The sequence below is a fragment of the Aspergillus sclerotioniger genome, assembly GCF_003184525.1.
Source record: "Aspergillus sclerotioniger CBS 115572 chromosome Unknown BO94scaffold_10, whole genome shotgun sequence".
In the NCBI taxonomy this organism is placed as follows: domain Eukaryota; kingdom Fungi; phylum Ascomycota; class Eurotiomycetes; order Eurotiales; family Aspergillaceae; genus Aspergillus; species Aspergillus sclerotioniger.
In genome coordinates, this window is record NW_020291000.1 from 427,114 (window position 1) to 453,013 (window position 25,900).

The 25,900-nt window shown below is 52.2% G+C and overlaps 7 protein-coding genes and 1 non-coding gene across 8 annotated transcripts; 4 read left to right on the forward strand and 4 right to left on the reverse strand.

Annotated features, from left to right (window-relative positions):
• Positions 1 to 63: 63 nt before the first annotated feature.
• Positions 64 to 588, reverse strand: BO94DRAFT_584410 (nuclear transport factor 2 family protein; the record flags this gene model as incomplete). The annotated part of the gene is made up of 2 exons (XM_025615624.1): positions 64 to 296; positions 366 to 588. The coding sequence occupies 2 exons, from the start codon at positions 586 to 588 to the stop codon at positions 64 to 66; spliced, it is 456 nt and encodes a 151-aa protein (XP_025468778.1).
• A 728-nt stretch (positions 589 to 1,316) lies between these two features.
• Positions 1,317 to 3,306, reverse strand: BO94DRAFT_533888 (UDP-glucose 4-epimerase). The gene has a single exon (XM_025611418.1). The coding sequence runs from the start codon at positions 2,851 to 2,853 to the stop codon at positions 1,567 to 1,569; it is 1,287 nt and encodes a 428-aa protein (XP_025468779.1). The 5' UTR covers positions 2,854 to 3,306; the 3' UTR covers positions 1,317 to 1,566.
• Positions 3,307 to 3,622: 316 nt separating this feature from the next.
• On the reverse strand, positions 3,623 to 7,054 carry BO94DRAFT_565046 (spherulation-specific family 4 protein). Its single transcript, XM_025614471.1, has 6 exons — positions 6,977 to 7,054; positions 6,629 to 6,852; positions 6,228 to 6,579; positions 5,923 to 6,155; positions 4,640 to 4,985; positions 3,623 to 4,403 (listed from the first exon to the last, which is right to left on the reverse strand). Exons 2-6 carry the CDS (start codon positions 6,829 to 6,831, stop codon positions 4,050 to 4,052), a joined length of 1,488 nt encoding a protein of 495 aa, XP_025468780.1. The 5' UTR covers positions 6,832 to 6,852; positions 6,977 to 7,054; the 3' UTR covers positions 3,623 to 4,049.
• A 374-nt stretch (positions 7,055 to 7,428) lies between these two features.
• Positions 7,429 to 16,576, forward strand: BO94DRAFT_533891 (glycosyltransferase family 4 protein). The gene is made up of 9 exons (XM_025611419.1): positions 7,429 to 7,589; positions 7,642 to 7,731; positions 7,806 to 8,726; positions 8,787 to 10,664; positions 10,740 to 13,148; positions 13,197 to 14,961; positions 15,015 to 15,474; positions 15,547 to 15,757; positions 15,814 to 16,576. Exons 1-9 carry the CDS (start codon positions 7,521 to 7,523, stop codon positions 16,435 to 16,437), a joined length of 8,427 nt encoding a protein of 2,808 aa, XP_025468781.1. The 5' UTR covers positions 7,429 to 7,520; the 3' UTR covers positions 16,438 to 16,576.
• Positions 16,577 to 16,926: 350 nt separating this feature from the next.
• On the forward strand, positions 16,927 to 18,450 carry BO94DRAFT_574168 (uncharacterized protein). The gene has a single exon (XM_025615008.1). It carries the CDS (start codon positions 17,141 to 17,143, stop codon positions 18,011 to 18,013), a length of 873 nt encoding a protein of 290 aa, XP_025468782.1. The 5' UTR covers positions 16,927 to 17,140; the 3' UTR covers positions 18,014 to 18,450.
• Positions 18,451 to 20,006: 1,556 nt separating this feature from the next.
• Positions 20,007 to 20,093, forward strand: BO94DRAFT_t130. Its single transcript has one exon. It is a non-coding gene; the product is annotated as a tRNA-Tyr (tRNA).
• Positions 20,094 to 20,770: 677 nt separating this feature from the next.
• Positions 20,771 to 22,091, forward strand: BO94DRAFT_533893 (uncharacterized protein). Its single transcript, XM_025611420.1, has one exon. The coding sequence runs from the start codon at positions 20,822 to 20,824 to the stop codon at positions 22,022 to 22,024; it is 1,203 nt and encodes a 400-aa protein (XP_025468783.1). The 5' UTR covers positions 20,771 to 20,821; the 3' UTR covers positions 22,025 to 22,091.
• On the reverse strand, positions 21,834 to 24,364 carry BO94DRAFT_593223 (sodium:solute symporter family protein). The gene is made up of 4 exons (XM_025616170.1): positions 24,007 to 24,364; positions 23,691 to 23,952; positions 23,361 to 23,638; positions 21,834 to 23,310 (listed from the first exon to the last, which is right to left on the reverse strand). Exons 1-4 carry the CDS (start codon positions 24,274 to 24,276, stop codon positions 22,102 to 22,104), a joined length of 2,019 nt encoding a protein of 672 aa, XP_025468784.1. The 5' UTR covers positions 24,277 to 24,364; the 3' UTR covers positions 21,834 to 22,101.
• Positions 24,365 to 25,900: the final 1,536 nt, after the last annotated feature.

The window sequence follows — 25,900 nt, forward strand, 5'->3', positions numbered from 1 at the left end:
CTAAAAGCCAATGATTCCCGAAAGATCACAGATGAATGAGACCATTCTCAGTCAACATCCGGATCAATACTCCGTGGCAAAATATGTTCTGTAGTAATCTATCTTCCACTTGTCGTCGTTTCTCACCAGATGCAGCTTTCCACACCACTCGAACGTCATACTCCGGCCGCTCTTGTACACATATGTGGCGCTGCCCTCGATCAGATAGGTGTCGTTTCCCAGCGGATAGGCGTACTGGGGGTTATGCTGTCTGGACTCGGCGTCATCCCAAGAGGACCGACTGGCTCGGAGCATGGCTATCGACGAATCGAATCAGCATGATAGTATGATAGGACCTGATTTTATCCTGAATGGAGCCCACTCACTCGCTCGATCGATACGCCGTCTGCCCAGCTCGATCACAGCATCGTCGGTGAAGAGATCGACAACAGCCTGGGGTGACGCCTCCTTGTTATCGATCGCGCTGTAGTAGTCGTGGACCCATTGTTTGACACCAACATCATCAAATGTTGCGGGCCACTCAGGGGCATACTTCGGGGTGATGGTCGTCTGCTCTTCAGATACCGTGTTCATCATGCTCGTGCTCATAGGGAACACTGCTCTGTGCCGATAAAACACGAGAAGAACTCCGCCAGGATCCACACCAATTTATACAGCCTGCCATCTACCCAGAATCTAAAACCGCCCAGATCAAACCAAACATTCAGACTTGCCAGCTGCACGATTCAAAATGCACCTTGACTACAGCTACATCCAGAAATGCACCGAATCGGAGTATTCTCGCAGCCGAGTGGCCAGAGATAAGCCCGTGACACGCCTTCCGGTTGGATTAAACTCTGCAGAATTATATCTGGCATCTCGGGCAGCGGCTGGTGATCACAGGATCCGTCCGCGTGCATTCGGCGCGTTTCCGTAACCTTGATGCCAGCCACTCGGCGGGTTTCGGGCGTTTTGACGTCAAGCTTGGCGGGTTCTTTGTACTTGGTCTTGACCGGGATTGCGAGGGGAATGGATGGGTTGGGAATGAGACTGGATGAGAGTGTGGGAGCTGTTGATGGTTGGTATTTGCATGGGTTATATACAACCACCTAGTGACTTGGATGAACTGGTGGGGGACTAATATTACTGGAGGTAGTAATTAACGCGCAAGTAGGCTATACTTGGGTGTTCTATGAGAGGACGGCTTGTTATAAAGCATGTCATCCATTGTTTTGTTCTTTGTGGGTTGGATTCACCGAGGATCGTGAGTGAAGATACTAAGGAGTCTTGCCACGGCGACAAACTTATGTTAATGCTTAAGACTCAGCAGACAGATGAAGTCAACAAAGAACCAACCTACCCACCATTTAGATCAAACCAAGCAAGTAGAAGGCGACCAGCCAAGACTCCGCTGACAGCATGTGCAGCGCCACCATATCCCCTTGGAAGAAGAAAACATACCGCGGAGCCATTATGTAGATTATGTACGGTTCTCTATACAACCAAAGCAAATATTAACAAACAAAACAAATTCCATGTGCAAACAATCCTCCCTCCTTCTCCGCTGGCCAAACATCCCAGCTTGACTCACAACACCTCCTCCATCTCCCCCATCCTTAAATAATTCCACAAATCCCTACACGCATCTACCAACGACCTCTCTGCCATCCAGCCCAACTCTCTCCCCGCCCTCTCCGCAACTGCCACACAGCTTTCCACATCTCCTGGCCGTCTCTCCGCAACCCGTTTGGGAATCTCCTTCCCAACCACCCCCTCCATAGCACTCACCACCTCCGCCACCGAATGCCCACTCCCCGTCCCCAGATTGAACGCCCGGAAGTTCGTCCTCACCTGACGCGTCAAAGCAGCCGCCAACGCAGCCGTATGACCCCTCGCCACATCCGAAACATGGATGAAATCCCGAATTGCCGTGCCGTCGGCCGTCGCCCAGTCGGTGCCATAAACCGCCAACTCAGTCAATTGCCCCGTCAGAACCTGCACCACAACAGGAACCAAGTTCGAGGGAACCCCACGCGGATCCTCGCCCAACAGACCAGACGGATCACATCCGATAGGATTGAAATACCGAAGTCCGATGATCGTCCAGCTGGGATCCGAGGCCGCCACATCGGAGAGAATAGCCTCACCGAAGAATTTAGTTCGGCCATAGGGATTAGTGATTCCCGTGCAGCCTTGTTCGGTGGAGATTTCCTCGCCGGTGGTAGGGTCGAGGTAGGTTTCCCTCCGATGGACGCAGTGTTCTTCGCGGAGCGAGCCATGGTCTTGAGCCAACGTGCCGTAGACGTTGGCCGAGGAGGAAAAAATGAAGGTTTTGATATTATGCTCATCAAGCAAGGTAATCAGATCCACCAATCCGCTCAAGTTATTCTGGTAGTACTTCAGCGGGTTACGAAGACTGTCATTGACTTCTTTGTAGGCTGCGAAGTGAATCACGCCTGTGATATTGGAGCGATGTCCCTCTACTGCTGTGTGGGAGGCCAGGAGGGCAGTCATGGCGGGAATGTCTCGAAAATCGATACAATTGAGTTCGGCCCGGGGACAGCGACCGCCTGCGCGATCAAAGTGCAGTTTCGCAGCCAGGAGAATCCGGTCAAAGACATGGCGGAAGCTGTTGCTTAGATCGTCCACAACGATGACGTTGTACCCGGCTTTCAGCAGTTCCAGGGATGTGTGGCTTCCGATGTATCCTAGGCCGCCGGTGACGAGGATGTATTGCGGGTTCTGACTCGCGAGACTGAGAGAGGGCTCGTCGAAGTATTCGTCACGTTCGGTGTCGGGGGTTGCGGGAGCGGAGAATAGGGGCGTGGGGACGGGGGAATCCCCCTCGGAGGGACAGAAGATACTGCTAGACATGGTGCTGCTCTGCTGATGGCGGAGTGAAGATTACGCGGATGATGTGGATAGGGTAGAATCTATCTACCAGATACGATACGAGGCGAGGAGAGGCCAGTGCTGGAAGTACTCCTTCCCCCCTATGCCACGATTTACTGGACCCCGAGGATTTCATCATCGAAGAGTCAGTCCTCGCCAGCCCGACTACAAAGGACCGACGCCTGCGCGCCCCTAGCGACAACAAGCGTGGTTCATGCTTTGCCAGGCGCTGAGGGCGAAAAAGTCTCTGGTCTACTGTACGGTAGGGCAGGACAGGTTTGCCTTTGTCTTGTTTTGGGAATATTTGGCGATCGTTATTGTCATCGAATCATTCAGACCACGGCGGCGGCCAAAAATAGGGCTTGGTCTCAGCCGCGGACATGCTCGATTGCTAGGACGGAGTGTTGAGAAGGGTAGGTAGTCGGCGACCTCAGGAAATGACGGCAGTTCGGGCCTGCAAGACCTTATCTAGTGGTCTTAGCTGCATTAGACCCATGTTGCTCATCACTGGCAAAGTTGAGCGGATCGGGTCCGCGGAACATCGGAGCCTAGACGCTGCTACCTCGAGACTAGACAGGTCCTCGTTGCGATGCAGCGATGCAGCAATGGGCCCAGACAATCATTCGATTGCCGCCGAATCGGCGAGGGAGGAAAGCAGGCAACATGCAGGTCTCAGCCAAGTAAGCCCTAGTCTCAGTTGTGCATGCCAGCACATTCAGCAGCAAGAAAAAAGAAAACAAAAGATCCGTTGCCGCCATCGTATCGTATCGAGGAGAGTGAGGTGTACCTGCACCGGGATCAGGCAACTGGACCTGCAGAGAATGATTTGCTCCAGGTTGATTCATCGCATCTCACTAGCCACCACCCTAAGCACACTAAACTCACTAACCACGCGACTAAAAACGCTAACTCTGTCCCGATTCCAGAATCTCCGACTGAATCAAGGCACAGGTACAGGCACAGGCACAAGGCACCGTCCTTTCTTCCGACTGTCCGATAAGCGCTAACTAATCTCCCTCGAAAAATAAAATGAAATTGGCCCATACGGAGCGACCCTTGCGTGCGCCCTAATTTCCTTCCTCAACTTTCCTATTCCCAACCCGCCAAACCCAACGTCTCCACAGGTTCATGCCCCTTCTTCTCCCTTTCAATTTCTGCGGTTCCTTCGTTCCTTTTAGTCATTTTTTCCTTTCCTCCTCCTCCACTTCCTGCACTTCCATCACCGACAACGCCTCCATCAACCGCCCCCAACTACTCGGCCCAAACCTCTCATAAAAATCCCCCACAATCTCCGTCACAAAAATCCACGTCGCTCGAGACCGTAGATCTCGTACCAACTCAAACATATTTACATCCCCCGGTACCTCCGTAACCATATACCCGCATCGATCCCGATGATAGTGCAATTCACGTAGGCGGTTCTGCACCTCCAGGGATTGATATCGGGCATAGGGCTCCTCACACACGAGAATTAGATCGGGACATGTATTCGCCATTGCAACATCGGGGGGCGTGCCGGGATTATGAACGACCTGTCCAATTGTTTAGAATGCATTCACCACGTTGTATGATTTGGTAGTGTGGTATTGGTCGGGTTTCAGCGAACCCTGTCCTGTCCTGTCCTGTCCTGTCCTGTCATGTCATATCAAGACACGGATAGACACGCCCCGAACTTCGGATATACCTCACAGGATCCAACCCGGGAATAGGACTGAACCAGTACAGAAACATCAAGAACAAGGAACTAGATAGGAAGCAAGCAACTTACCAATCTCTCCCCCACCAACCCCTCCCTCCCCTTAACCCAATCCTTCAACTCCAAAAGATACTCCTCCTTCCCCCCATGATAATGATTCGGCGTCTCATCCACCATAATCCCCCCGACACCTAGCCCTTTCTCCGCCCAAGACGCATACCGATCAATCTCCTCGCACGCCTGCGCCAATGGCTTCCGACAGTAATCAATGCGGATGTACCCGACGGTAGTAACATTAGGGTAAGTGATTAGGCGGGCGAGTTCGCGCGCGTAGTTTGCGTCTGGGGAGGGATGGGCTCCGGGCCCGCTGTTCGGGTTGATGATTATTAGGAAGGGGAGGTGGGGGTTTGTGGTTATTCTGCGAGGTCACAGTCATGAGCTGGTTGGTTAGAAGCACTGGTGCTGGGAAGAAGCAAACAAACAGGGAAGGAGATAGGTAGGTATGGGATTGGGGTGCATTTACGCGTGGTAGAGTGGGTCCCAGGTATTGGGCGTTAATGGATAGATGTACAAGGGTACGAGGACGCCAGATTTGGGGAGTGGGAGCGTGGTTGGCATTGCGTTGGGGTATGTATTTTCCTGGTTTTTTTCCCTTGAGTTTCATGGAAATGGGTATTGGATTAGAATGGAACTGGGAAGACGGGACAGAATGAACGGGATGGGATGGGATGGGATGGGTGAGATGGCGGTGGCCAGGTTTCTGGGCATGAGATTTATACGAGGATTCACTATTATTCATCTATATGAAGTCGCTAGGAGAGCGGCAGCGACGTGGCCATGACACGACGGGCCATAACACGATGGGCTAGGCAGGATGGGTAGGACGAGACGAGCCGGGACGGACGGCCCGACCACGGACGGACCAAGGCACGCATGGCTGATGGATAATGATTAGGGCATTGTTTGGTGGAATAAAAGCAGCACATTGGTGGCCAAAGTACCAAGCCAAACACCAAGCCAAAGTTAAGCTAACCGGCGCTAGTCAACTGGGCCAGAACCGGCCATCCAAGCTTTTGCCCCCTGCGTGGTGTATCTGTCGCCAATCACTGCCGGCGGCCAACTCACTCGCATCTTGGGCCAGTGGGGTTCGCCTTAGTCCCAGATACTAGTCTATATACACTAAAATAACACGGCGCCTATCGACTTTGCTGCCCCTCGACTGGACTGGTGCGGCTGGAGCCGCTACCAGGATCTTCGGCCTGCCACTCATCACTCACGTCGGCATCACATCGGCGATGGTTGCCCCCTCTGGATCGAAACTCTCGTAGTAATCCTCCGTCAGTGTGGTGAGGAACAGGTACTCGGCCTTTCGGCTCATCTGATCGACAAATTTTCGCAGTGTGCTGTTGCTGAGATTGTCAGGCACCGAGTGCAGCATGTACGCATACCCTGTCCGATCGTTGCTCATCGCCTTGAGACTATGCCGGAGCGAAAAATAATCCTGGTAGGAACTTTCAAACACTACGGTGACGTCCGTCGTGTTAGTGTCGTAGCGACTGTCCGGGATAGTGCCGGGATTGTGGATCACCTGTCCCAGTGCCGCAATGTTAGCCACGGCGATCGCCTTCAAATTTTCGCCCCCAATCGGTGTCTCGCTTACCATGCGATCTCGGACCAACCCCGAGGAATTTTTGACGGCCTCATTAATGGTCTTCATATAATCGACCTTCGCGGCTGCGTAGTCATATGGAGCTTCGTCGAAGAAGATGCCATCCATGGCAAGATTGAGGGATTCGTTCGACCACCCGGCGTAAGTGGCAATGTCGTCTAGCACCGCAGTGATGTTGCGAGTGGCATACCCTGTGCGCACATATCCAACCTTGCGCACGTTGGCATACGTGCTCAGTCGTTCCAGTTGGGTGGCATACTCGTCTGATGGATAGGCACTGGACCCGGGTCCGCTTGACGGGTTAATGATAACAGTGAAGTTCAGATCCGGATGCGCCGTGACCCTGGGAATTTCAGTGACAATTCAATCCAATCGGGGATACTCGGACATACGAATCATAGAGGGGATCCCATGTAGTGTCATTCGTGGGCCAGATATACAAAGGAAACAAAACATTGGTCTTCTCGCCGTGGTTCTTGCGAGTCAAGATGACCGCGCATGGCACAACAATGACGATAATCACCACCAGGGCTATGGCAACGGCAATGGCAATACACCAAGGCCTTCGGGGTCGTTTGAGATTAGGGCGAGGCATCCATGCGGCAGCCAGCCGGAACTGGCGAGGTCAGTAAGATCACGGAGTATAGTAGCACGCTGGCTTCCGACCCAGACAGCGCGCGCGAAGTGATATAAACCTGGGGTTCCGATAGACCGCGAGGCCACGAGCTCGCTGGACTCACCTGTAAGAACTAGACCACAGCGATTAGATGCTAAGACTGCCAGCTAAGCCTGTGGCGCGATAACGACAAAGAATTGACTGATTGACACCTGATGGCAGGCGAGGCAGTCACCATCACCGTCTTTTTAGGCCCGCGCGAGACTGATCAGACCAGTAGAGGCGACATGAGCCCCGTATTCGAGTCAGACATGCATATCCCCCCACGTTAGCGCCTCTTTCGTGGCCACTAGCCTAGTAGTGACTGCTGAGGGCCTCTCGGTTCGGTGGCCCAAAAAAAGTAAAGCAGAAAGAGGAAAATCGAAGAGGGAAAAAGATAATTCCTCCTCTGATTGCTGGCGCCAGACCCTTCATTTCCTGTGCGGCGGCGTGCACCATGGATACATGCATCTGCTATAAATAGTTATATTAATTGAAGAGGGCGCGCCTCCCCTCGCGGCTGAAAGGGATCAGGTCTTGGACCAGCATCGCCATAGATAATTATCGGGGTACCCCGTTGCAGTCTGAGGCAGCGTTCATGTCGGGTGATTAACGCACTGCCTGCCACCATGGGACTGGAGTATCTGGGCCTGGATGCCGTGGGATGGCATCGCATGGTCTCGACGTGGTGGGATAAGGTACCCTGCTTTCCCCCTTCCTGCCACAATTGCCTCCTGACAGTCTGCCTAGGTGATCGCAGCATGTTTATTAACGGCCATTGTTCTCGGCGCGGTTTATATCTTGGCCGTTATCGGCCGGAAGATCTACAAGATCTGGCAGGTATGTCATGCCTTTCGGCATCAATTATCGCCGTTGAAATGCGCTGACTATTGGCTCTCGCGGTGAGCATTCAGGGACGCCATCAACTTTCCGAAGTCCCAACGGCGATTGCCCGTTATTTTGATCAACTCAAAACAAAGAATGCGCCCCTTGCTTCGGAGAAATCAGCCGCGAAGGAGCTTAAATCATTTGGGGTTTTTCTCGGCGGATTTTCCAATCCTCCGACGCCCGCCGAGGCCAGTCTCCTTGCGCAATGGGATATTCTGGTCGTCGATCCCCTGCAATCCGGTGTGCGGGACGCGTTGACTGGCCACTGTACGTCATCGCACATCCTCGCCCGGCTCGATGTCCAGAGTCTGGTGCGTTCCGAAGCCAGCCGCGACAACAATGAAGTCCTTCAGTCGCTGGGCGTCGTCGTTGAGACGCTGGCTACTGCCCTCAGCCGCAGCCAGGGTGGTGCATCGCCATTTCATGGTGTGCTCCTGGCCGACTGTCTCGCGCATTTCCAGCCCGTGGTTCTGAATGAGTTGGTCAAGTACATGAACCATCTCGGCCTGGCCGTGTGGCTGGAATTGTCACCGCCGGACTTCCTCAGCGAGCAGCAAGGTCGGGCGATTGATATGAAGCAGATCCGCGGTGTGGTCTACCGCAATGGCACCATCCTGCCCGATGGCGACAGGCGCAACTATTTCCAGATGGCTGAGATGCGCACTGCCATGCGAGTCGTGGCATCACAAAAGGCTGTTGGTGACTCAGCCATCGCCGTGTGGGATACAATCGACGATGACGTCGAGCTCTCCCACCATGTCCTTGGACGCAGTTTCAAGTGGTGCAATTATAACAGCGCCCTGTGCTGGATCGCGCCTCAAGCGGCGCTGACGAACGCAGACATTGCCGTTGCGAAGACGGTGACCCAGGAGCCCCTGGGAGCCATGATGTGGTTGAAGCGCGGCGAGGTTTTGGAATCGCATGATGTTTGGAGGTTTAATAACAAGGTGAATATGATCAGATATCACTGACGAAAAATATCGACACACAAGCTGACAAATTTGAAGATCTCCCAGACACCGCGCGGATATGAGGAAATATATGACTCCCTGGAGTCTTTCCTTCCAGGCGTGAAGGCAAAACTCTCCTTATCTCCTCCAGTAAAATATCCAGGGCCTGATAGTCCCGGCTCTGCAATCCATGACTTGGAATGGTCCGGAAGGACCGAAAGCCCACAAACAGACATCCTCTCGATCTCCCCCGACGGAACCAGCTATACAGGACTGGGATGTTTCCAGATCGGTCTCGACTGCACATCAAAAGACGTTGCGGACCTTCTGGAGAGCCAGAGGCAGGTTAGAGACCTCGATCTACTTCAACGCCTTCAGGCCGACGAGCTACGTCAGATCACTGAGCCGTTGCGTGTCTTGCTAAAGGCCCAGAGCTCATACCCATACATTTCCTTGGAGCTCCAGTCGATCAGGGACCTAGTTGATCTTCTCACTGTTTGCAGAGGCGACAAAAACGATAGACTGCGAATCTATGTTGGTCTGCACTCGGGTTTCCGTACTCGCTTGGGAGGGCAAATCTGGGGGTTGCACGATCTTGAACCCGGCATGGGCGTGTTGAATATCTACCTGTCCGGCAAGACGCAGGACCGCACCGGCACCATTCTCCACACATACCTGGCGAACAGAGGATTCACTCGTTCTCAGTGCTTTCTGGCAGAGATGGCCTTGGCCACAGAGAACCAAACGCTATCGCAGACATGGGACTTGCCTCAGCGTATGGTCGACGATGTCGAACAGCTCACCCCGGCAGAGACACTTGCATGGCTCCGACGTCTGGCCTTGTCGAGCCGTGACGATCCTTTGAAGATGTCCGCGAAGCTACGCGCCTGCGGAGAGTACCAGGTCCTGGAGGCCCCGTCTCTAGCTCAACTCCGAGCCCTGAACTCCAGTACGTATCTTGACGAGAAGGTCTCACCTGAGGAGTTAATCGCCTCACGCCTAGCCTGGTTCAAGGACCAGGGATGCTGGTGTCCGGACCCAGCGGCTGCCGAGGCTCTATTCCGAGAGGTTGATGCTCGGCTACCAGGGCTTCTCATGGACGGACAAGCAGACTTTCTGGATCAGCTTACCACGGTCTTCCAGACCATCCTCCAGAAAGGCGAAATCGATGCCGCGGCTGATATTATTGCTCTGAGTGTGTTCTGCGCTTTCCGTCGGCTTGCCTTGAATGAGATTTACCTGGAAGTCCTTGACCGTAACCCTTTGCCGAACCTTGAACCAGTCCAAGCGGCCTGCTTTGCGGAAATGTATGCCTGTGGTGCACGCACAGACATGTACTTTGACACGACACCAAAGCGCCTAGGGCAGATCATCTGGCGCTGGTACCGTGCCTACTATCACGAATACCAGCCACCTCAGCGAGAAGAGGCCTTCACAGAGCTCCCGACCGCGTACGCCTCCATGAATGTGGATCTGGATCCAGACGCAAAGGATACAGTTCCTTGGCACTATCGCCTGACGTTCCTCGGGATCTTCGCTGTTCCGGCCTTGATCGATGTCACCATGCTGACGACGGTCGGACGAGGCCTCTACCTGACCACATACATGAGTGATCTGGATAAGACACTAGCCACTACTGCGTTGATGATAGCCCTGCTTGTTTGTGGTGGGTTTGGGAGCTGGATCAGCTCCGGCGGCAGCTACTACTTGTATGCCATGGCGTTTCCTGCAATGAGCATGTTCGTCCTGACCCGCTTCATCGCTGGCCTAGCGGTGGCCCTCGTCGGAGGCATCATCGCACTAATCGTGGTCGGTGTGCTGAAGGGCTTCGCGGCAGGCATCTTGTTTTTCCTTTACTTTGTGATGCTTTCAACTTATCTCATGACCCTTTCGGCTCTTTCGGTCTATCAGCTTCCAGGATACCAGTTCCAATCGGTGAGTAATTTTGCATGGTGTTTTTGACCGAAAGTCAAAAATGAGATACCCCGGCAATTGGCTGATTATTTCCAGGGACGATCGACCATCATGGCATGCATCCCAATTCTCTTCATCTCGCCAATTGTTACCTTGTGGGTGCATCGTGACTCGGTAATCTACCTATGCATCCTCGGACTGTTCCTTGCGAACCTGCTCCTGGGTGCACGGCGTGTCATCTCCCGGTGGAACCGGTGGTATCTAAATATCCCTTGTGTCACAGACACGGAAGTCGTCAACTGGTACATGCAAGCTCAAGGATCGAACTATATCGGGTCAGCAACCGAGAAGGTGAAGGATGTCGGAGCAGATGCCCGACAAGCCCTCCTGGCCAGCGTCCACAAGGAGAACAAGAAGTGGGTCTGGAGCAAGAAGACGACCGACCCCTTCGTCGCCAAGATGGCCGATGGATACTCAGCCACCACGTTTCTTCTAGGATGGTACTGCCGTTACTCTAGAACTAAGATGCCTCTGGCATACAGCCCGACATGGAACCTGCAGCTCAAAGCGGCGGTCGATACTATGGCCGAGATGCAAAAGGGGCTGAAGATGCACAATGCCTTTCTGCACTGGCGCCATACCGGTTCCGACGTCTGGTGTGGTATCCTGTACTTCGTGGTCGCCCTGTCTGACAAATGGTCGGCACTGATCACAGGCGAGTCTATCGTCGGTCTGTCGGCGGCGAACAGCGCAAAGTATCGCCTCACTGTGGGCTTCGCGCTAGGGTACTATCTATTGGGAGCAGTGATCCTTGACGCCGTCTCGCAACCACTATGGACACTGGTCCATAAAGCCACTCCGCAGCCCGTGTCTTCGCTGGCTAGTCTTCGTGAGGTAACCCTCAACGACGCCAAGGACCGTCGGAGGCTGTACTGGAGATCTCTCATGAAATTCTTCTTCCTGCACATCTGGGGTGCGGCCGTCACCATGGCTATAATGTGGACCTTCGAGGGGTCCATGACCTCCACAATCATGTACTTGTGCTACGTTGGTTGCTATAGCGGTCTGCTATGGTATCAGTACAACCGAATCTTCACTGGTCCTCATGTGGCCGGTGGTCTCGCTCTCTCAGCCATTGCGGGATTGGTTGTCGGCATCATTCTTCATGAGGTGCTTCCCGCTTTTGAATATAGCAGCGTCATCGGCCTGGCTACGGGCACTTGGGGAGCTGCATTCTATTCCCTCTTTAGGTCTGACATTGGATTGCCAAGCTCCAAGGGCTCAACAGAGGAATCCAGTCGACTTGATGTCCAAGGGAAGTCGTTGTTCCATAGCGTCAGCACGATCGAGCCATACCCGCAGCTCTCACAGACCACAATGTATCAGATGTTTGATAACATTCTCATGCTATCAGATGAGTTCCGATACAAACTTGATCCCGCCCAGCATCCGGGAGTTGAAGTCATGCAGATTCTGCGATCCGACCGCCAGCTCCGGAAGTCGCAGCTGGTACAGGCCGCATTCCCGGGCGCCGCCGACGTGCTTCGGCGCATTGCAGAGATTTGGCAAGCGGGACAAGTTACCGTAGAGCTAGTTTCAGCAGCACACCTTATCCAACCAGAACAGAAGATTCGCGCCATCAGTCGGCGCACAGGGGATCGGGTTCACGTTTTCATTGTCATTGGTCCTGATCTTGTTGGCTATGACTGGGTATCCGACATCCGCCGAAACTGCCAGACCATTGCTGAAGCAGTGGTCCAAGCTACTGCCGAGTTCAAACTGGGTCTTTCCCATGATCACTCCATGATGGCAGAGCTTCTGGTCGTGAACGATCGACAGGGCGAGGATATCTCCTTACCGGAGGGCATGAAGCGCCAGTTAGAAAGCAGCTCGACGGAACGGGCCAGAGTCATGAACTACGGGCAGCAGATTGTCCTGCGCCACCTTCTGCTCGGTATGGACTGCGACCAGGAATGGGACAGTCTTCCCCAAGCCGCGAGATCCTTGCTCCTGCGCCGGGTTTGCGGTCAACCATGCCGCGTGTCATCCGAACAATTCGCTTGGCTCCGCTCCAGAGCATGCGCCGGCGAAGATCTTTCTATTGAAGAGTTCGTTGCCCGCTGGAACCTGGGAGTCAAGTTGACAGTCAGCGTGACGTCTTTCGCCACAACATTGGAAACACATCACCAAAACCAAGGTGAACCTGAGTTCATGAACTCCAAGTACGATAAGCCAATTCGGAATCTACTAGCCCTCACCGAGCACACCCCAACAATTGGATTTACTGAGGCGCTTCGACTGTCACTTGCTCGCATTGTGCAGATCTGGCACGCGTGTATCAAGTTCACTGTTATCTCCTTGGTGGCAGACCCGGAATACCAACGCGAGTTGGACTCCATGCTTCGAGGACAGCCCTTGATCTTCGCCTGGCCCGTGAACTTCGTGTTGAACGGAGTTTGGATCTGCTGTAAATGGCTGCAACGTCTCATCATCCCCTTGGTATTGGTAAGATCAATCGCTCCCCCGTCGTGACATATGCTGACCTTGTCCTAGTTACATGGCCGGGAGAAGGTTTCCACTCTTTACCGAAACATGAAGGACTGGAAGACTGTCGTTCACCAGGACCGTGTCGTTGTTGAAAGCCTGAGCGGCATCTCGACCGGGTTTTTCCGAACGGAGTCAGACGGGATTGTCCAGCTTTACCAGTACTCGGGACGCCATGACCATGAACCCAGCGATTACAAGCAACTCATAGCTATCAACACGTACACCAACAAATTGGTCCTTTCGCGGCGCCAAGAGTATCGTGGGGAGACCCTGCTCAACGAGTTCACGTATGAGTACCCCCAGGACAGCCGGAGGGGGCGATCAAAGCTGCCCACCCAGCGGGAGTGCACCCAGGGCGAGCTGAGCGGACAGATAGTCCAATATGACAAGCGTGGTTACATGACTTCGGGGTCTGCCATGCGAGGTGTGAATCCGGTGGAATTCAAGTTTTGGTACCGGAAGGGTGCCAAGTTCGAAGATGAGCTCCTGCGCGCCGACTATGTCTTGCCGCATATCAAGATCCATGTGGCCTGGTGCATGCCTCCACCTAATCGACCAGAGCGACAAGACAAATGGATTCCTTATCCCCGGGTTACCGATGCAACATTCATTCAGGGGGATGATACCCATAAGGCCAAATGGACCTATGACCATAAGTTCCACCCGGTCATTGCAACAACATTGAATGGTGAATCTGTGACCACCCCGGCGATGATCGACGAAGATTGGTTCAAGGTGCTGCAGAAGCCTAGTAAATGCAGCTTCTTGGATGATAACCCGCTTTTCTCCTTCTCGTCCATCAAGGCGAACTTCGTATCGCGGCTTCTGGGCTTGAATGTCAAACGGTACCCGATCCCCACCTCCCGTTCCCGCGCCCATCTCTGGAAGTCCTGGAAAGGAAGCAAGGAATTTGACGCAATCACGGCCCGATGGCTCGATGAGATTATGTTGCGGTCCGACCGTGTGCTCAGACCATACTGGATAAAGCGGGATATGGGTCGGCTTGAGGCAGCCGCGGATTATCTTGATGCCCAGGCGGATACAGTTCTTGCCCGAGTGGACATTGACCCTGAAGTCAGCTCCTGGACGCCCTTAGCCTTCAAAATCAGTGACCTCTCTAGTTTCGGACAAGGAGGAGATTCGCGCATTAATACCCGAACACTTTCCACCCAGCTACAGGACAACGACACCGAGCTACACGTCCTTGCCATGGACACCGGCACTTGGCCCAACGAACCCGGTGGTGTATCTGCCTGCCGACGAGACATGGTTAATGACCTCAAAGCGATCCGTTGGCACATCCTGGCTGAAGCAGCAAATGACTTTGGAGTGCCTCGGTTCCAGATCGAACGAAACGTTCAATCCCTGACTGTCCTACCCCAATGGGGTCTGGATTTTATGAATCCTACCCACGGCATGTTTCAGAACACACTTGACTCTGAAGTGGTGCAAAAATCTCACGACACAAGGGTGGCGGATATCGAGCGTAACTTCATCCCCATCCTCACCAGTATCGTTCGGTGTGCGCGGACCATGCATAAGACTCGGGCGCATATCGAGGAAGCCACCAAGGCATTGTGTGACTTGAACACCTACTTCGAATCGACCCGCAACTGGAACGATGTCTGGATGAGTGACACCGTGAAAAGGGCATGGAGAGAGCTTTGGCTTACGGAGGACATGGAAGACACAATTCCTGTTTCGGAATGGTGGAACTGCGAGCATCCTACATTGCAGCAACTGGATACAGCGCTGGACATGTGGCATCGCTGTTAGTCCCCTTTCCTATTCCTGAAAGTGTTGATGCACTAACCTATTATTTAGATCTCTTCATCTTCTCCATCCCCGTCCCTGAACGAATTCCTGATGTCTTCCAAGTGTCACATCATTTCACCGGCGCCACTTACGGTGTGATGTGCAAGGTCAAGCGCAAATGTGCCCTGCATGTTTGGGATCACTGTGTCAGTTTCCGTGAGATGACGACCTTCTTGTCTGCCGCTGTGTCATTCGACTCGACGTTTGTAAACTCGACCCTGATCTCTCTGGGGCATCTTTCCTGTATCCTCATTGAGCACCATGCGGATGTCGTCTTGCCCTGCGCCGAGTACTTCAACCCGGGCTGGGAGATTGAACTGGGCACCTGCGAAGGTGTACTGGAACATCGCCGGGCCTTCCATCGCAAAATCGACCCCGTGGTGAACGGCATCACAAACATGGAGAAGTACAAGCCTATTGAGAAGATCAAGACGGAAACACCCACCGTTGTCATGCTGTCACATATCCGGTATGCGCAAACCCTTCAGTCCTTGCGGGCTTCTCTTTGTGCTCAGAATTTATTTACTGACTGGAGTCTCAGATACGTGAAAGACATCAAGACGGCCATCATGGCCACCGATCTCATCGTGAACCAATGGGGATTCAAGGACTACCGCCTTCATATCTACGGCGATATGGAAAGAGCCCCTGGATACGCATCGGAATGTCAGGAGATTATTGCTTCCAAGTCTCTTCGGGATCATGTTGTCCTCAAAGGATTGGGTAACCCATCGGTCGTTCTTCAGGACGGGGTAAGAATCCACCCGTGAATCAACCCCTTCATTGACCTCACACTAATGACTTCCAGTGGCTTTTCATGAACTCGTCCACATCCGAAGGACTACCCTTAGCAATGGGAGAGGCCGCGCTAACAGGTGTTCCGGTGGTGTGTACCGACGTCGGTGCCTCCTTCTGCGTTGTCATGAACCGCGACACCGGCAAGAAGTTCAGTGAGGTCGTCCCACCTAACGATGCCTTTTCGCTGGCTTCAGCACAAATCCGGGTCATGGCACTTCTTGGAGAATGGAGCAAGTTTGCCGGTGATGAGGAGGGCTACGTGCCCCCATCCCTGGGGTTGCGACCCTCGCCAGAGGAGGTCAAGCAGATCTCCCAGCGTATGTACGAGAAGGTTGAACAACGTCGTCAATTCGGTATGCAGGGTCGAGACAATGTGCTCAAGAGCTTTTCTAGTCACCGTTATCTCCGGGAGCACGAGCAGATGCTCTGGCTAGGCAAGTACCAGAGCCAGAGCTACGTTGCCCGTGGATCCTTGGCCTCCGCTGGCTCCAGCGGATTTTTCAAGGAGCGGGTGACGATCGAACAGATTCAGGATCCTTTGTTGCCTCCAACGCCGCGGTGGCCAGGAGCTAGACGGGAGAGCCGTCGTGGGTATTTTGGATATAGCTCGTCGAGTACGCAATCTCTTTGTTGAGGGGGTTGTGTTCCGATGACCACGCAGTAGAAGGCTGCGGGGGAGAAGGAGAGGAAGAAGGAGGAGGGGCTGTATATAGATGATTGGAAGCCTTAGTACCTAGTCTTAATCAGGATAATCTTAATCGACCTCTTGGTACATACCTAAACGGAAGCGCGAGCCCGCAGTCGGGTGTTTTGAAGGATTTCCATGACTGAAGGAGATTTGAATAGAAGCAGTCAAATCCAAGTGGGAGTGTTTCACTCAGGTGTCCCCGTATTGTGACAGTACCATAACAGCCAGTCCTCGGCACGGGACTCATTTCTATACATGTACGGAATACGTAGTGGGGAAGCGGTTGCTCGTTGCGGTAGTTGCCCGACTTGGTAGGGGAGCGCGCCTGCCAAAAGGGGACAGGCACGTGGGCCGACCGACTTCCCGTATCCTTCTTCCCACTTCTTCATGTATCTGAGCAAGCGATAATAATAATAATCATCATCTTCCCATCGAGGCCCTTCTTTGATACGGGCAAAAAAATTCACTCTAGCGAAACTTCAGGTCAGGTGACAGTTAACAAACAGCGGAGGTCACTTCCGGAGTATGTCACAGTCCTTGTGTAATAACACAAAACAAAGCCTCCCTGTTGTGGACAGCCTGGAGAGGCCTCGCACTTTCCTAACTATGAATCCTCCACACTAAGACTATCATCTCTTAACCTTACAACATGTCCGAACCACATTCAACCCCCGGCTTTCCAGACATCAACAGACTTAGAATAGCCACTGCGGCTACCCCGACCCCAGTACGTACATTCAAGTACGAAGGGCTGTCCAAGTACACTGCTCTTGTCTACAGATATCTACACTCGGACGTCAAGATCCTAAAGTTCTTGAGAGTCAGTGCAGATGAATTCAGTATCTTATCGTTGGAAGAGTCCGGACCCCTGAAGTCAGCCAGGTTATCATACAACTCCTTCACAGAGATCCTGCATGTTAGGATGCCCAGCAACCGTCATGAATCACTCAATGGACTATTCAGGTCTCTTATCGATCGACAACTGTTTTCAATGAGTATCGCGAATGAAGTATCCTGCCAGTCATCGCCCTCCGTTGAAATAAGGAACTGGACAAAGGAGCCCGACTCTTGCTGGTTGCCCGAAAACAAAGACGACCCATTTGTCGTTCTAGAAGTCGGGGCCTCTGAGACGACAACGCACCTCGCAACCTCCGCTAGACGCTGGATCGATACCCCTGGCTCCACTGTTCTGGCATGTATCTCTATCAAGGTCCGTCCAGACAATGATCTAGTCATTGATGTTTGGAAGAGAGGCAAAGGGACGCACGACTTGACTTCGGGTAACGTTGACGCCCCTGCGATACGACGGCAACATATCGAAATCACAAATAGTACACCCGGCCCTCAAGTCCACGGCTGGAAGCTGGAAGAGAACTGGAGAGTGGTTTCCACAGATGAGATCTTGTTGGAGTTTTCGTCGTTTGTTGGTCGGCCCGCCGACAACGACGGGGAACACGATATTCTGCTGGATCGGAGTCTTCTTATTGGGCTTGCCACTCGGTTCTTCGACAGACAGGCCTGACGTGCCCAGGCCCAGCATGCCCCTGGCGAATGGCCCCTTGTCCCTTGAACTTTCAGCTATTGTCATCCCTCTACTAAGTGGGTCGCATAAGGGTGCTCATTGGGTATGCGGATGTGGAGAAGTTCAATGGGGGGAGAGTTCACTTTTTACAGCCGATTCATGAAGTCTTAATCTTCTCATACGTTGATGATAGAAACCTATCATCTTGATTTATTGTTCCGAAGGTCTTGACTGTGTTTACCATATATCTCTTGTCCCACTTGTGTCCTGGTTATATCCCGGGGTTTGATTCTCAGCGTCTCCGTCGATATTGTCTGGACAGCGCTCAAGCCCCACACTGTTAATCCTCTGCCTCCACGGAAGCGAAGACGGTCCACATGCTATTGTGCGAATTGAAGTGTCTCGTCGCGAAATATCGAATCAAGCTTATAAGGGATCCCCGTAACGGTGAAAGCATAATCCTGTAACTTTCGAGAAACCACGCTTCGCCAGAAGCCATGGTTTATTGATGATCGTGGACTTCGTAGAGAAATATCAGTGTCTGTGTGAGAAGAACGTATGGCCATGGAGCAAGATAACAGCAGGATAATTAGTGGAGCAAGAGATGTGAGAGGTAAGGTACGAGGAGGTAAACAAAGCATTAGAACAGGTCCACGGCCGGTGGGCAGCGATGTACTCACTTATAATTTCTTAGGTTTGGGTGGTATTTCAACTGCATGACGACAGGAGTGACTCTATGTCATATATTAGGATTAATGAAAGTAGTGACCTCATGATGCAGGAAGCACTACCCCAACGAGTCACCCAACAGTTGGCCTTGATTTCCTCGCGCTCTCCTCTACAGACAAAGTTCTTGCATCGCATTTGAATGCTACCTTACTCCCAGCGAGTGAGAGCTACTATCTACCTCCTTACTGAACTGTCCACCAGACAGGGTACTTCCCTGAAGTCAAGATGAAGGCATCACCTTTGGGCCAGCTAGGTCGGCAGCCTCTCGAACTTCGACTGCAAATCTACGGAGACCTAATCGCCATGAAAGAACCACTGATGCCCATATTCTGCTCTTAGATAGCGATTTACAAAGAGACACTAACTAAATGCCTCCATGATTTTCGAAGCGCGCAGCGCTGAGAAACACTAGATTAGGTCCCAAATAAGAAAAGTTTACAATAGAAAGGCAGCGGGAAGGCTTCTAATCAATTTATAATACACTGCTTAAATCTTCTAATTTGTTCTTAAAACACACTTTTAAGACTTCTTATTAATTACTGTAAAGACTTATAATATGATTTTTTTTCTATATTACCAGCCCTGACCGCTTCACCTTCTAAAGGGGGGGAGAATCTAGAAAAAAAAAATTAACTTAAACCTCTCCCAGAACATATATTCAGACTACAGATCTGGACCAGATCTCTACATAGATTCAGACTTATATCTGAATCAAGTACTATATTCTTAAATACAGAACCCTTTGGAGCACTGAATTGAGCCTTCAAAAACACTAGGTTAAATTCCTTAAAAAGTGCTGGGTTGAGCCCTTCAAAAACACTAGATTAAAGCCTTTAAACCCCGCTTAAAGATGCCATTGGATGTCTATAATTACACAATTTTAGAAATGCATTACATGGTTCTTGATAGGGTAGTAATTCGAAACGCCTTGGAGCTGCGGACTTCCCGCTGGCCAGGACCTAGTATCTAAATATACATTTGACCCCCGCTTTTCGAGGCCCCTGGATAGGCTCGCCTGGCCCTATACGGAGCAATTAGGCCCATTAAGCTTGGCGGGTAAAATGGTCAACTATGTTCGAATTGAAAATCGTCAGGTCCGAAAGGTTGCTCAGAAGTGGTTGCCGACGCGGGCTAGCTTGGATAGGAGAGAGAGATGAGTATATCGGAAACGACGTTGTTGATGTTTCAGACGGGCGCAGCACTTCCAAGGCGAGTAAGCTTTTAAGTCATATTACATAAATGTGATGCACTGTCAACAGCAAATCCCTTGATGGTCTAGTTGGTTTATGGCATCTGACTGTAATATCGCATTGTAATCAGAGAGTCCCCGGTTCGACTCCGGGTCGAGGGATATTTTTTATTTTTCCTCCACCATTGATTCCCTCTCTAAAGACATAAATACAAGCAAACCTGTCAATGAGGGTAACTAATCTTTTTCTTATTTGTAAACTATACAAGGGTATATAGTGTCCACAGGGGTGAGAAGTAATGTACGCTGATGACTACACTCCCGCACTACCCTCGACATCATTTCTTGTCCTCTATGTCGTAGCCATATCCGCCGTGCGACAATGCCAAGGGATTGGCTCTCTTCCAAGTTTCTCGTCATGTAGGACCCTTTCGTATACTGTGGAGTCCGCGGTGACACAGGCACACCTTGGCCATCGATATATCCAGATCATGTCGTCATGAGCTCATCCATCGATCTTCATCTATGAACTTCAGTCTAACTAATCACCACAATAAGTAAGAAGACGAGAATACTCCAAACCTCCTACGAAGTACATACAGCGTAACAAGGAGAATCCAAAAAAGTCATGATTCCAATTCATCCATCGTTGAGATCATCGACCCCAAACCAGATCTTGGCAGCGAGATGGATCTGATCTAATCTGGCCGGAAGCAGGCTAACGTCGGGGTTTCTTGGCGTGCGTCATCTTGACGGGGGGTATTCCAACCAGTCAGAGAGCCCGACCTTATAAATATCCCAATCTATTGCAACGATGGGAATTGATCATTAATTTTGACGTTTTACATACCATTCCATACTTTCTTCAAACTAAGATCATATCTACCACCATGATGAACAGAACCCCCCGAGTTGCGACCTGTTGTCTGAGACAGCAACGCCAATGGCAAACGAAAGGTCGTTACCGCAATGCGAGATTCCAATCTACCTCGTCCGAGTCGACCAGCGGTGGTAATCCTGCCCTTACGGGTGGACTTACTGGCGGTGCTGTTGCTTTGGTAGTCGGGTACGCATGGTACCATTTCTCCGGTGCGCGGACTGTCGTCAAGACCGTGAAGCAGACGCAGAGCTACGCCGATCAAGTCAAGCAGGGGATTATTCAGAACGCGCCGGAGCCTGACAAAGCGCTGGAGTGGCTTCGGGATACGTTGAAGAGTTATGCGGCGTTTATCCCGGGCGCGAGTCGACAAATCGATGTTATATTCAGTGATCTTGAGAAGGTCAAGAGCCGACATGGACCTGAAGTGGATGCCGTTGTACGAGACGCGTATCGGGACTTGAAGGAGTTGGGGAAGAAGGGAGGGTCGAATGCCGATACGGCGTTCCAGGCACTACATGTGCTTCAGAAACATCTGGGACGGTTGGTGGATTTGTCTGGTGATGCGGCCGGGGATGTATTGGATAATCATCCGTGGTTGCAGGAGAAGGTTGGTGGGGGGTGGGAGCAGTTGAAGGAGTTGGGGGATGCGTATGGGCCGCAGGCGAAGGAGGAGGTGGAGAAGACGAGGGAGCAGGTGGTGGAGGTGGTGAAGAAGGGGTTTAGTCTTGGGTCGGTGGATGAGATTCGGAAGTTGATTCAGGAGAAGACGGAGAAGTTGCAGAAGTTGGGCGATGAGGTGTGGCAGAAGGGGTTGGAGGAGAGCAAGCAATATCTGGATAAGAATCCTAAGGTTAAGGAGTTGGTGGAGAATAATGCGGATGCTCTGAAGAAGGGCAATGTGAGTGAGTTGTGGGGTCTGGTTAAGGAGTCGGCGTCTTCAGGAAAGACGGAGCAAGTGGAGAAGTATGTGAAGGAGAAGGTCGACAAGGCCCAACAGAGCTGGTCGTTTGATCTGGATAAGTGGGTTAACTTGGTGCCCGGGGGATCGAACATTCTAAGCCAGTTGCAGTCGCTTCGGACGTTGCAGGAGAAGAAGGGTAAGGAGGCCGAGAGCGTTCTGAAGGAGACCGTGGAAGAGATACAGGAGGTGTTGAAGAAGAGAAAGGAGCAGATGGAGAAGCTCGCTGGGGAGGCCGAAAAAGAGAAAAAGTAATGAGGCCTAGTGGGGATTACTGTATATTAAGACAAAGATTCTTTAATAGATTTATTGAATGATTGGGTTGTGTTTGATTACCCTGATTGTCCTCTCCGCTGCCCAATGAACTCACGCGTCGAGGTCACCACTCCCCGTACGCCTTTGGCAATCTCGAACCGTCCATCGTATAGCGGGAAGACGACGACGGCAAAAAAGGCACAGAATTGCCAGATGATGGCGACCGTCGTCCATCCTGAGAAGAATGACTGGGTGAAAATGTAGTTGCGATAAAGCGGCATTGGCCACGCCACAAAGGTAATAAGGACCAAGACCACAAACATGATCCATGCGATCCGCGACCACCGATACAGATTTTTCAAGGTGTCTTCCGTGAAAGGGTGGCGCACGTCGTCCAGGCTGAGACGACTTGGTGTCGAGGTCGGGCTAGTGTCCGTGGAGATGTAAACGCCCTCGGTCTTGGATTCTTTGGTTACGGTAGCATTGGTGTCGGATGTTTCTTCCACCAGTTCTATCCGGAGGAACTCCCGCCAGTCAAAGGTCGATGGACGGTATAGAGAGATCAAGACGGAATACAAGGCGGGTGAGAAGAATGAGCCGATGGCACCATAAAGCGCAGGCATTTCTTCTCCTGTGGTGGTCATGTTGACGGCGCCATAGAGGGACTTGGCTGTCGCGAGCCAGATAGCAAGACCGGTAAAGAATCCTAGCACTGGCGACAGGATGGCAGCCAGACGGGTCTGGCGCGACCAGAACAAGGTCAAGCCTAGGGGAATGATGCCGGGGCAGGAAAGAATGGGCCGGAAGTAACCGATCCATGTCATATTGGCACCGCCATAGTTGAGCGCAATAGAGATGCCCGTGATGAAGATGGCATGGAATACCACTGCCAGGTGGCTGACCCCAAGGAGTCGGCGGTCACTGGCCTCCGGGTTGACGTACGTCTTGTACATGTCGAACGAGAGGATGCTGCTGACGGCAATCATCGACGAGGAGACCGTACTGGTCAGCGCCATGAACAGAAGCACGAAGAAGGCTATCATTCCGGATTCCCCAAGGAGGGCCTTGACTAGATAGGGCATCACCATGCCCGTGCTGACCTCTGTGGAGGTAATATCAACCGGGTAGGTGGGCCAGATGGGCGTGTGGTGCAAGGCTCGAGCAGACAGGCCGATGACAGTACCCAAGCCCCAGGGAATTCCGAACACGGCCACTGCAGCCAAGTTGTATGCTGGTACCGTGGAGTTCACTTCACTGGCAAAGGACTTTTGCCAGAATGCGGTGTCCTACCAACAGGTAAGCTGACTGCCTAGACAGAACTAGGGTAGGAACTTACCATGACGACCAGAGCCAAATTGCCGAATTTCAGAATGAGACCCCAGATAATCGCCCCCTTCGACTTCATAGTGAGCAGCGATCCGTCAAAGTTGCCGGGAATGTAGTTTTCGCTCGCGGTGGCCACGACCTTGTCGTAAAGGCCGGCCAATCCACCTATGGCAGGGTGTGTGAGAACGGAAAGGGTGAAGTAGATGATCAAGATCAACGCAACGGTGGTGTGCAGAAAGTCTGTAAGAAAGGTTGCCTTCAGCCCACCAACGGCCGTATATAGAACCACTAGGCCATCAGCGTTAGTGGAGTTCTCTGTGCGGCCAAGTTTGATTCTCACCTCCCAAGGGAATCAAGATGGTGGCAGCAACAAAGTTCATGCCCGACACACCGTGGATTAGCTGCGAGCCGGTCAAGATCATGGAAGCACAGCCAAACACGTTGTTGGTCAGATTCAAGATCATGTAAATGACATGTCCCACCCAGCCATATCGCATGCGAGTGATTTCCAGCGATGTATGTGCATAGGGCACCCGAATCTTGGCCATGACGCCCAAAGCAGCCATCAAGGCAATCTGAAAGCAGAGCCCGGATCCCCACCACTATCAATAAACTTGCTTAGCCTCTGCAGGAAGATGGCGGTTTTCAAGACATACCAGCGGAACTGCCAATCCATAACGATAGCACATTGCGGCCGAGAGCACTGTCTCGTTGATCCACATCCACGATGAGAAGACGGCAGAAGCTGTCAATCCCGTGCCAACCGACCGATTTGCGACCATGAACATCTCCGAGGTGTTCGAGTCCTCGGACAGATATGCTTTCTGGACTTTGATCGCCACCAGAATCACACCGCAGAAGAGGACTCCGAGACCGATAAGGAGGCCATAGGCCGTCCCCTGGGTGACCAATTCGACCGCTGCCATGCTGAACTAATGCGACGCGCAGCAAATGTAGACCTACAGTGTCGGATTGCCGATGCGACCGCCATGAGTCTCGGTGCTGTGCTTTATGTATGCAACTGCCGGTTGGGGATGATCTTCGAGCTCGCCATGCTCGTCACTGTCACGCGGTTCTTGGCCGTGATGGCGTTATACATATCCCGGCCGAGAAAATAATCATCAGCCTGTGATAGAGGGTCTTGGATTCATGGTGGATAATCCCGGTCGGTAGATAAAGCTTGGGGGGTCATGGCTGGTGCAAGGGCGCTATGGCGTGCGCCGCGCATATGATGGCAACACACCAGCGGGAGGGGTTCGGCCTCGCTTTAAGCTTTCAATCTTGTATTGAGCCGATCTGGACCCTGGCTGAATTCAGGATGACACCGGTGAGGATTCAAGCACCTCGACGATGATTTGGGCCGATTTGCTGATCGTGTTTGGGGATCCTGATTATCGCGCATGCTGGACCTGCCCAAATATAGTATTGAAGGCTGGGGCAGAGACTACGGAATAGTACCAGCGCGACAGACCATAAAAAGTGATGTGGTCTTAAAGTAACCAAAGAATTTACAAACCCATCGTGGCCTCTCATATTCATTCGCCGGGCATGCAGTGCGATGGATGGAGAAATGATACAATGGCAGCAGATGCTGAATGGTGAAGCTGGGGAGGAACACTGAGAGCCTGACCCGCAAGGCAGAAATTCACGGACTAGGTTCATCCGGCTCCGGATAAGGAATCACGTGCGAGTTCTCTTATCGCAACCTGTCGCAATCAATAACATTACTTCACCAAGTTAACCACCGCGGATTCGAACATCTTTTCGCCATCTAGCCAGTCTCATAATGGCCGCAAAAAAATCCTAATCATGCCACCAGATGTTACCAAGAAGCACATCATTCTCGGGAAACGACGCACCACGCGCGTGCAAGTCGAACCCGGCGAGGTCAGTGAGGTCTAGGCACAGTTTCAGTTGCAGGTTGGGCAACATCTCCCATCTACTATAACAAACAGGCGAGCAATGATGGTGAGGATCCTTCCCACGCGACTGTTTAGATAGGTGCAATCACTCGCTCCGACTCTGGATGGATCAAGGGACCCGGTCGCACCTCTGCACCCATTTGTATAGGAAGAATCCAGTGACTACCGAGACGATATGGGCGACATTGACAACATTATGCAACGCTTTCGAACCACCTATGCTGGGAAATGTTGGTTAAGTACGTTGCCATACCAGCCCGGGGGTTACTACCGCGCGCAATTGACTAACTTGCCTTTCACGAAGATATCGAGTAAGCAAATTCCCTTATCACGATGCCCCATCTTCGGGGTACCGGCCAATACCAATAACGAGAGGAAGGTACTCGCGAGCAGAGCGAGCAGGGGATTACATTCTCGAGCAACATCCTGGTGGCACCTGGGCTGCTGGTGCGTCGGTTTCATTTCAACCTCGGCAAAATTGCCTCGACACGCCGCTAGTCGGGTAAGAGAGCGTCGAGGAGTACTAGAGATCAAAAGTCAGGGCGGAACATGCCGTTCTGTCCCAATTTATTCCTTTCGTTCATGGTCCCTAAGTGCTCTCGCAACAAGGAGTGGGCACTTCTCGAGC